Below are 11,627 nucleotides of genomic sequence, written 5' to 3'. Positions count from 1 at the left end.
ATAAAATGGTTTTAGAAATAAAACCCAGATATGTTGAAGTCCTTAAACTCCAATGTATGAATTTATCTCTGTTGGAAATAGAACTTTCTTTTTGTTATGTTAAATTATCTTTATGAGAGTAGGTGAAGCCCCAGACTAGTCCCTCTATAACCCACTGCCATGGGTCCGTTTTGACTCATAGTGAACTTTCAAGACAGAGTAGGACTATTCCTTTGCGCCAGGAGCAGACAGATTTTTCCCTCCCTATTGAACTGTTGGTGGGTTTGAATAGCTGACCTTTTGATTAGCAGCTCAGTTCAATTCACAACCGGGGATCCATGTAATCGATCCTTCCTTAGTGCTGTCTATTAACAGAGAAAACTGGCATATAGACAGACAGATCCCATGCCACCCTGGAGGCAGATGCCCAGGGTTGCCAAGGGTTGATGGAAACTTCTTGAAGCTGAAAGAGGTAAAGAACATTTTCTTAGAGTTGATGGGGTGAGTTAGTTAATTGTGCCAGCCTGGCCGATAATCACATGTGGGGCTAATTGAAAGGCAGAGGGATAAATGGGTGGTGAGCCTCGCCTTTCTAGTTCTCGGGTCTCTTGTTTTGTGATGGTTGCACCGGGTGCAGCTGCCTTAGCAGTTCCCTGCTTCAGCTTGCAAGATTGACTTCCTACAAGACATCCCCAAGGAGAAGCTACATGGACCTATCCTGATGCAACCCTGGGTGCTGGAGCAGCCGTGTGGAGACCCCTGCTAGTGCTGAGATGCTTGTTCGTTCACTGACTCAGCTTTCCTCCTGCAGTCGGCATCATTGCCTCTGTTTTGTGAGGTGGAGGACTTTGTGGACTGGTGTTGGGTTAATGGGTTAATGTTGGACTTGTGGGCTTGGTCAGCATTGGGTTGGGATGTTTTCGGGATGCACAATTTTCTTTACATAAAACTCTCTCTTATACATGAGTCGCTGTGGATTTGTTTCTTCAAAGTACCTAGACTAGTACATGGGGTGTGGTTGACAGAAGGGATAACATCTTATTCCGTTTTCCAAGAAAGAAGTTTCTGAGATGAATATTAGACTATAAAGCATCTTCGTTTCTGTTCTTTCTCTTCCCCCCATCCTTCCCACTGGCCCTCACTTTGCTTACTGGCTCACGTCCCCTCATGAAGTAGCTATGCTGAGGTGTTTGTCTTCTGGGAGCTCAGGTGAAGCCACAGCAAATGATCTGCAATAAAGCTTGCAGTGTCAGTAATTGGCTCACTGCTTCTTGTTTCTACAGTTTTGTACATAAAACTCTACTTCTGCTTTTCCTATTTAGCCTCACTTCCTCCCCTCAATTTACATATTGCCCTTTCAAGAAGCTTTCCTGAAACTCCACTGAGAGCTACTTTCTCCGTCCTATTCCTGCCTGCTCTGTCTCCCTGAGGGACAGTGAGGGCCTTGGATTTATAAACTTTTATTTTTTATGTGACACTGACTAAATGTGGACTGTTTGTTTTTGTATTTCTTTCACTTGATAAAGGGCCTAAAATAGTGTAAATACTCTTTGAATGTTAAACATTGAATGATACTAATAAGTAGGCATTTGGGTAAGCACCAGTTGGTGAATTTTGCAGGGAAGAATCCCAAATACGTAATGTTGGTAATCTCTGGTAATAAATGTATATTAAGTATAAAGCTTTTCTGCCAATGATAAGAGTAAAAGCCTGGGGAACTCTCTGTTCTAAGAACTCAACAAACATGTGGTCTTCCCTTCTTTCTTATGAATCCAGCTTAAGACAAATGATATGCTACTCAGAGATGGGGTTAGATGACGTTCTGGTGCCAAGGAGACGGTTTTTGTCCACTGGGTAACCTCAGATTCTTGGTCTCTCAAGGGGAATTTGCTCTCTAAACTGGTACCCTCCACTGTCTAGGCCAAGATAAACATGGCTGGGAACAGGGCAGTGTTTCCATGGTCCTCATTCCCTGGAGACACTGTTTCACTGGGAAAGATTCACTGCAGTGAGCCCTTGTCCGAATCTCCTAGCTCTGGAACCTCTCACGTCAGGAGTTGCTTGGGACCACCCACTCTGAGCTCACTCAGCTCTTTAAGCACCCAAAAGGCTTCCTCCTGAAAGCCCTTCCAGATTAAGAGGAAGAGGAAGCCAAACCCTCTTCCAAACCCTGGTCCACGCGAATGAGGAAGAAGTATGTGGTTACAAGCTCTCTTAGTGTGCCCCCTCCTAGTGTGCAATCACATTTTGTTGGGGCAGTTTTGGAAACTGGGGCCTTTCTCATGGTTTTCCTTATTCAGTGCAGAAAATTCAGCCAACATTTTCAGTTCTATCATGTTCATCATTCTTTCTCCATTCCCCACGTTACTCCTGGAATGGGGTTAGAGAAGGGAGAGAGAGTCCCCTTGCTAAATGCTAAGTAGCCAGTTGAATGCAATCAGGTGAGTGATTCAAGAAAAGCCGTGTGGCTTGCTTGCTATAGGCAGAAGACACATCCCACCCCACCCCACCAATGTCTCTGTTAGGTAAGGATTATTGGCCACCACCTCCCATTGGAATAGTGATGAGTAGTTATTGATAATAACAGTTGATAATAAAATGGATGAAGAAAATGAGGCTCCTCAAAGGGAAATTGATCAACTACCGATCTGCTTGCTCTTTCTATTGGCCCAGACTTCCTCTTTTGAGAGTCTGTGACTATATCTTGGGGTGGAAATGTCATATTATTTGAGGGCAGGTTTGAACTTTGGAGAAAGCTATAATTGGCAGTATTCTAGAGTTGGAGATGAAGCTGAGAAATTCCCCAGTTTTGGCAAAGAGCACGTGTGACCACAGGGAAGGGGCTTCCTTACGTGGGTCAGAAGCAGTTCCCAAGAAGGTCCCACAGGCTTTCGGCATTGAGAACCACTTACAATTCTTCATGACTACTCAATGGTGTTCCGAGCACATACTATTCAGAATAGGGATGGGATGTAGCAGGTATAGAAATCTATCATGATGCTTTATAGAGTAAATTTAAAGAGACAATGTGAACTAGATAAAGTCACCCACCTAGTGACAAAACAGGGACTGGAGCTTGTGTCATCACCAGGTTCGCTCTGTGCTCACTCTAGGACACAAACTTTCTCTTCTTGGGAAAGATCATTATGGAATAGGAAAGCAGACATAAATTTAAGAGCACTTCACAGGATAGGAGAAGATTGGCTTAACTTTCATTTTCCTTCCAGTAGAGACATGGAAGCTGTGAAAGCAAATAGTCCATGTCTGTGACTGCGCTTTCCTCCCAATTCTGCACCGCAGGTATTACCCGGTCCTGCACGCTCCAAATAAAATAACAGAGGCACCGGAGGAAAAGAGAATTGTCACATCCCACAGAAGTCAGTTCTCAGCATCTGCTTAGATAACCTTAGTCATGCCATACTTCTTTCATGAGATTGCAATTCCCACTGAGTTTAAAATAAAGAGTGTTCCGAAGTCAGAGAGACCAGCCTTTAAGTTTAAACTCTGCCATTTACTACTGTGTGACTTGGGGAAGTTATGTCATCCTTTTATGGCCCCAGTGTTTGAATGTGTAAGATGGGTATCTGCTCAGATATTTGCCTTGAGGATTATGTAAGTAGCATGCAAAAGAGTAAGTGCTTGTCCACTAACTGAAAAATGGGTGGTGAGAATCCATCAGGAGGGGCCTTGGAAGAATGGCCTGGCGATGTACATCTACAAAATCCCAGCCTTCGAAACCCAATACATTTTCACCCTGAAACATAGGGGGTGCCCATGATTTAGAATAGACATGAAGGTAATTGGGATGGGTGTTTTCTTTAGTACTTATTACCACATCAATGGTAGTGTTAAAGAGAATATAGATGTATCAACTCACAGCTTTCTCAGAGCTTCTCCCGTTTCCTTAGCCTAGGTAGAGTAATTGCTCTATGTATTCCAGGTCACACTTCTTTGGCCCACCTTTGAGTCTACCTATAATGGTGACAGACACTTTTGTGCACTTTGACTATTTTACATCAACTCTGTAAAAGAGTTAGTGTGTTCCTCTCCCTTATGCTTTATGCTTTAGGACATTCCCCAAAGCTGTGGGAACAGAAACAGCCTGAAACTGCAGGTGAGTTATAGACCAGAGAGCAACCTGCATTCAGAGTTAGTGAGTAAGTGTCCTAGCCTACCCTTTGGATTGAAATTCCCTGGGAATGTCAGTACCAAAGTCCTGGAAGAGTTAAGAGCCAATTGTTTATAGCAGTGGACACTACAAAATTCACGGTTGTCAGATTTTTAAAATTAAAACCAATTTGCATAACACTCAGTAAAATTTAAAACAAAACTTTATTATATCTTATACCTACTAAGTTACCAAATGATGTACATTTAAAATGTTGGAAACATACAGGATACCATGAGAAAAAGGAACATATGATTAAAGAGTGGTATGAGATAAATGGACCAAACATATTTTCCCTTAATCTGAAAAGAAGCAGGTTTTAAAACCATGAAAGGTGACTATAAAACATGGAGAATGATTTGTATTTATTGCTCACAACTAGAACAGGGTTATCTTTCAGGACAAATACAAACACATCCATCTTACTACACAGCAGAGAGAAAACAGGATTCGCACTGGCTGCGACAATACATCTTGGGTTATTAAATTTAATTTCAAGGCTGTAGGACTACAAACTGTCATCTTGCTAATATAGGTCTCATTTCTCTTTCTAGTAACGGGGGACAAAAGTGATAGCTACCTTATACAATTGTTGTGAACATTAGCTAGAACTTTTAAAGAACTCCTAGTGCTTGGGGCAGTGGAAGCCCTTACAAATGTTCATTAGAATTATCTTTAGAAGCTTTGATAAATACCCATGTAATGCATAATATACTAATAGTGAGAAATGTGGCAAACATTGATTTCTATAAAGTACCAGTTTCATTTTCCTCACGTAAAATGTACAAAACATGCAAACTAGACTATAATAGCTATGGAAAGTGGAGGCAGATATAAATTGCTTGTAATTTGAGCACATTTCCTTCAATGCATAGGTTGATTTTCATGTTAGTATCAATCATATGTCCTTAATGCTTTTACTAACATCACAAGTATGTTTTATTATATTTTTATTATGAGAGATGCAGATGTAACAAATCAGTTGCCGTTCCAACTTTCTTCCTGTATTCAATTCCGGGACTATGTTTACCAGGTTGCTTTACCATTACCCTATCCCTTAACACGTAGCCTATGTCATTTTACAGCAGTTTTTAAAGGCCAGGGACTATTTCCGCAAGTGGATGGGTCACGTGGTGCTTTGCTGTCTTTTTACGTATTTCACTCTATGATCTGTTATATGTAATTGCTCCAAATAACAGTGTACTTGCTATCTTTTCTGAACAGTTTGTTTCATGCATTTAAGGGCATTTTGTTTGGATACATTTTCAAATGTGAGATTACAGCATTAAAGAATATAAATTTTTTAAAAGTTCTTGTTACATACTGCCACGTTTTTTTTCAAAGATTTGGTATCAATTTAACCATCCTCTGCAGTTTTAAAAAATATCTGTTTCAACTCACCTTCACTTTTATTGTGAAGTTTTATTAGTTTCATGAATAAAAATGGCTAAATTGAATGGCAAAAATGTAATCTAATTATTGTCTGAATATTTCTTGGATTACTCATGATAGTAAATGGTTTTTTCTATATTTTAAAGTCAATTACCTTTTGTGACAGTCCTTCTTATGTTCATTTTATTATTTATTGGGGGACTGATGAATTTGCTAATTTAAATTGTTTTATAGAAGCAGGATATCAACAACTTTTTGACGTATAAGAGGAAACCATGCTAGCTTCAAAAAACACTCGGTACCCCAAACAGGGAAGCTAGAGAGCAACCCAGAGACCTAAGTTAGTGTTTGGAGCCAGTTCTAGCAAACCATTATAGATAAAGGGAAGTTGAGTGGGAACGGTCACCTGTCTCCCACAGCCTGAAGGTTCTTGTCACAGCTCATCCTGAACATGGCAAGTACCCGGGTTCTGATCTCTTTCGTCTTGGCACCATAGATGATGGGATTGATCACAGGAGGCAGCAGCAAGTAGACATCACCCATGAGAACATGCACAATGGGATCCACGCCATTTCCAAAACGGTGTACCACGGAGAGTCCAATGAGTGGCACGTAGAAGGCCAGTACCACAACGATGTGTGACACACACGTCCCAAACGCCTTGGCCCGCTCTGTCTTGGAAGGCAGTTGTAGAACTGTCCGTATAATCAGGAAATAGGACAATGAGATGAACATGACATCCACACCCATGACCAGCAGGATGGCTGTAAGGCCATAGACCACATTAGGCAAAGTGTCTGTGTGAGCCAGCTTCATCATGTCCTGGTGCACACAATAGGAGTGTGAGAGCACATTGGAATGGCAGAAGGCCAGTCTCTTGATGAGCAGAGGCAGTGGGAAAAAGAAGAGGGATCCGCGGACCACAGCCACCAAGCCAATCTGGGCAGTGACCGTGTTGTTGAGCACCGAGGCATGGCGCAGTGGGTGGCAGATAGCCACATAGCGGTCAAATGCCATGGCCAGCAGGATGGTTGACTCGATGGCTGAGAGAGCATGAATAAAGAACATCTGAGTAAGGCAGGCATTGAAGGTAATCTCGCGCGAGTTGAACCAGAAGAGGGCGAGGATCTTGGGCATGGTGGATGTGGATAAGGCCAGGTCGATGGCTGCCAGCATGCAGAGAAAGAGATACATGGGCGCGTGCAAGCTTCTCTCGGTCCTTATGATGAAGACTACGATGCAGTTTCCAAACACCGCCACGGCATACATTGAAAGCAGGGGGAACCCCATCCAGAAATGGGCGTCTTCTAGTCCTGGGATACCAATAAGCACAAAGGTGGTATGTGTGAAGTTGCAGGAACTCATAGCTGGTACTGAGGAGGGGGAACTGGAGAAAGGTGAGGTCATATTGGCAGCCTGCTAGCCTGCTAGGACATGGAGCACAATCAGAGAGGCCAGTCCTAGACCCATGGGATCTGCGAGCATCTTTCTCTTCCCCAGCCCCACACTATGCTGATGCCCCAGGCTTAGTCTCTTCAGTAAGCTCTGAGCAACTCTTCCGAAAAAAACAACACAAAACAACCCAAGCTCTCCAGATTAATTTACATAAAAAGAGAGCCTAGAGACCATACTTCTTAATGTAGCTTCTCGCGTTTCCACAGATTTCTCATTCTAGTACACATCTTTATTGTCTGGATAGTGGGCAGTCCTGTTTCAGAAAGGTTAAGAGATACTCTATTCAAAGTAGATAACTGGGCTGGTGTCCTTTCTTTTTTAAATTTATTCATAAGTATTTTCTTATATGATTTGTTGTGTACAAGGTTATTTGCTAGTTGCTGCTAATACAGAGATACAACACACCTCCTTTCCCTCCCATCCGTCCTGCCTGGTGGAGGCAGCAAAGCAAACCAAATATTAGAGCAATGTGACAAATATTAGCATAAGGCGGAGAAGCAAGGTCGGAGGAACCTTCCTGGAAAGGATGACCCTTCTTTTCAGTCTTGAAACGTGAGTAGAAATGAGACAGGCAGAGAATGGAATAAAGGTTATTCTAAAAAGCAAGGAAAGGGGATTTTATTTTTGCTTATTTTCCTGATTCCTGATCACCAGGTTTAAGGCCAGTGGAGAGGACAAGCAGCCCAACAATAATAATTAACGAAAAAGTGTACAAATGTGCTTGACACAATGGATGTTTATATCGATTGCGTTGAGTTGTACAAGTCCCCAATAAAATGATTTTTAAAAAGGGTAGTCAAGAGCCTTTATGACAAGAGACTTGGGCTGCCCCACCCCGAGTGAGGGCATGCTTACCTAGGAACGATGCTGGGGCCGCTTCACCCTTCCAGGAGCAGGCCTCTTTATAATGCTGCCCAGAGGCCCATGGGAAAGCCTGTGGGGCTAGGGCCTGGGGCACTAGGGACTTGACAGATAGGGACCTCTCTATATCCTCTTGTGTATCAGTCCCACGGGTTTTCCAATGTCCCTGCTTAAGAGACATAATTATAAAGGGCCTGCCTCCTTCCCATATTTATATATAGGGATAACAGCATTTTGCTCTACAAAGCTAGGTTCTGAAGGTCAGTCCCTCTAGTGACTCTTTCCTCATTAGAATTATGCTAGGCACAATAGGTGGCATGGATGTACAGTTATGTCCCTAAGGCTTTTGGAATTCATAGTCTTTATAAAAACAAGGATGGCTATTCAAAATGTGGCTTTATTATTAAAAATAGGGACATGCATGCACCAAATATATTGGGAGAGGGATGAATAATAGTACCTCTTGCTTATACTCTGACATATCTATGTATCTTTCAGTTTTTCTCAAAAGATGGTCTTAAGAGTAGGAAAACTATTCTTTACCAGATAAAAACAGATTAGATAAAATCCTTTATTTGTAATTCAGAGTTAATCGGTAATATGTTATTTGAGGAACCAGATATTATGAGTCTTTATTAATACAGTTATTCAGCAAATATTTATGGAGAGCCTACAAGATAACAAGTAAAATTTACTAAAAACTCCCCACCATCATGAAGTTACATTCTGGTGCGGGGGCAAGCAATAAATGGAATTAATGGTAAATGAAGTAGGATTACCAAGATTATCAAGAGATTTTTATGAGAATGCCAAAGAAGGAGATTTATCTAACAAGGGGATGTATACAAGAAAGGAGCATTCAGCCAACAGAAAATCCAGGAGTCAAGAAACAGAATTCTTGGTGGGGGGACTTGTAGCAATGTTTTGTTGCATAAAACACAGTACTGAGAGGAGAGAGGGGAATTGGAGAGGTACATCATGTGAGCTGCTGGTAGTCATGATGCTGGATTCGGAGGGGTATTAGTGTCTTTTATCGGGGGCATCATAAGTCAACACGCATCTTAGAAATATATTCTGGAACTTGTCAGAAGAGTGGGTTTGATGAGGATAAAATTGGATGTTGCTATGCATTTAATAATGCAAGACAGAAACTTGGATGTATTTAACTTTCCGTTATCTCTCACATCCATCATTGAATCCGTTCTGTTTTTTCTTTAAAATATTTCGTGAATATGTAATTTATTTCCATCTTACTACCATTGTCATGTCACTACAGCAATGATCATCTCTTTATTTCAACTCTGCCTCTAAGGAGAATCCTTATGAGCTACAACTCTCTTGGTCAGAGCATGATATTTGCTCTGTACACCACCAATTCCCAAAGTGTCCAAGTGACCCACTTCCTAGTAAGGGAAACTTAGGAGCTTACAGGATTGTTGGACAGTGGGAGTGCCCAAAGATTAATGTGTGTGTGGTAGAAAAAATGCGGGGAAAGAATGTGAACCATTAGACTGCCTGGTTCATGAGATTACAGTTTCTGCTCTCATTTTAAGACTCTGAGTTCCTCATCCTTTTTTTTTAATTCCCAGAGTAAGTTGCATTCGGTCTTCCTCTTCTCACCCTCCAGCCATATCACGCGATGTGGGACAGCAAGGGAAGAAAAAAAAAAACTAAGTCTGTAGGCACACATCATCAGCCTCTTTCTGTCTTTCCTTGGGTTTATCTGTAGCCTTTTTGGATTTATTTTTTTACTCATTGTAAATTAGGAGTATACAAGGACGATAGTCCATGGGTAACAAGTATGGAATCAAAAAAGGGGGAGAAATACATAGAAATGTAACTGCATGATTATTCAAATATATGTCGTGTCTTGAAAATGGCCCCCTAATCTCTTTATCTATGCTTATTTATCATTAGGCAGGAGAAATGTATATCAGAAAGAGAAAAATGTAAGACTGCTTTAGAACAAGGTAAGATTATACTATATCTTGTGAGTCAGAGTGAAAAACCTTCAGATCAGATCATACAAGATAGTCGGACCAAAGAAAAGTAAAAGGAAATAGAGTAAAGAATTAGGAGGCAAAAGACATATTTATAGAGTGTGGTAGTTACATAATCTGGTGTAATTTGGGACTTGATAGGATTAAGAGTTTAGAGATGTGTGGCGGGGGAATAGGGCACTAACCCACCCAAAGGGTGGGTATTGTTTGTGTCTTCACAGGGAAAGAGGGAGACCAGACTTCAATCCAGTGTTCCTGGATATGAATGCAGTGTGCCGGCGTGGAGAGGGGAACCAGCGGAGGGGTCTGAGAGCTTGACCCCCATACCAGCTATGTGGACAACTGCCCTTCCCCCCAGAAGAATTTACTTTAGAGGAGGGCACTGAAGCTGCAGCTAGGGGAGAGGGACATGTCTGATTAGAGCACACTGGAGCAAGTGAAGGGGGAGGTAGAGAGAGTGGATCACATCCTGGCCCACCAAGCCTGGAGGATGATATCCCCCGATCTGAACAGCCAGTGCACAGAGTGTACCATATGGCGGATCCCACTATGAGACACGACGTCTCTCACTGACCCATGGCCCTACAGGGGACAACACTGGCCTGGTCTGACCCCACAACACTAAGGCAAAACACTAAAGGCGTGCAGCAGAACAACGGGGGGAGCAGAGCAGGAAGCTCCTGAGGGAGTACAAAGTATAGACTTTGGGGCTAAAGCGTGGCACCCCATTGGACTTCACTGGAGGACATGCCTAGAGGTCAAAATTCAGACCTTGATCTATTTACAGATCTTTCTTTATTTTTAAAGTTTTTCTTTTTCTAAAAAAAGTAATTTATTCTTCTCTGGGTCATTGGCTTTCTTTTTTGTTGTCATCATTTTGTTATCTTTTGTCGCTTTTTCTTGCTATGCCTTGTTTTTTGGTGCATATTATTATCTCTGCAGGTCTATCTAGATAAGATAGGCTAGATGAACAGTCTGGAGGAGAAAACAACAGGACCAATGGTTGTGGGGGGACATGGGAGAAGGGGTAGCAGGGGTAAGGAGGTGGTGTTGACCAACCCAGGGACAGGGGAGCAACAAGTGATCCAAAATTAATGGCAAGGAGGGTATGAGGGGCCTGGTAGGGATTCAGCAAGGGCAATGTAACCAAGACAAATTACTGAAACCCAAATGAAGGCTGAGCATGATAGTGGGACAAGAGGAAAGTAAAAAGAAATAGAGGAAAGAACTAGGAGGCACAGGGTATTTATAGAGGTCTAATTACAGCTGCAGCATGCACATGTGTAAATGTATTTATATAGGATGGTGGGGAAATAGACCTATGTGGATATATTTATAAGTTTAGTATTAAGGCAGCAGATGGATATTGGACCTTCACTCAAGTACTTACTCAATGCAAGAACACTTTGTTCTATTAACCTAGCATTCCATGACACTCACCTTCCTGACATGGTCGCTGAAGACAGAGTGGGTGCATAAGCAAATGTGGTGAAGAGAGTTGATGGTGCCAAGCTATCAAAAGATTTAGCGTCTGGGGTCTTAAAGGCTTGAAGATAAACTACTGGCCCTCTAGCTCAGAAGCAACAAAGCCCACGTGGAAGAAGCACACCAGCCTGCGTGATCACAAATGTCGAAGGGATCACGTACCAGGCATCAAAGAACAAAAAATCATATCATTGTAAATGAGGGTGAGTGCAGAGGGGAGACCCAAAGCCCATCTGTAGGCAACTGGACACCCCCTTACTGAAGGGTTGTGGGGAGGAGATAAGCCA

At 42.2% G+C, this 11,627-nt stretch overlaps 1 protein-coding gene across 1 annotated transcript; it reads right to left on the bottom strand.

Moving 5' to 3' along the window:
• Positions 1 to 4,338: 4,338 nt before the first annotated feature.
• On the bottom strand, positions 4,339 to 6,904 carry LOC101644971 (olfactory receptor 51E2). The gene has a single exon (XM_045290547.1). It carries the CDS (start codon positions 6,902 to 6,904, stop codon positions 5,942 to 5,944), a length of 963 nt encoding a protein of 320 aa, XP_045146482.1. The 3' UTR covers positions 4,339 to 5,941.
• Positions 6,905 to 11,627: the final 4,723 nt, after the last annotated feature.

The sequence above is a fragment of the Echinops telfairi genome, unplaced genomic scaffold (genome assembly GCF_000313985.2).
Source record: "Echinops telfairi isolate 266 unplaced genomic scaffold, ASM31398v2 ScPeMD7_41;HRSCAF=154, whole genome shotgun sequence".
NCBI lineage: Eukaryota > Metazoa > Chordata > Mammalia > Afrosoricida > Tenrecidae > Echinops > Echinops telfairi.
Note: the sequence above shows the minus strand (reverse complement) of the source record. Positions and strands in the feature narration are given on the sequence as shown.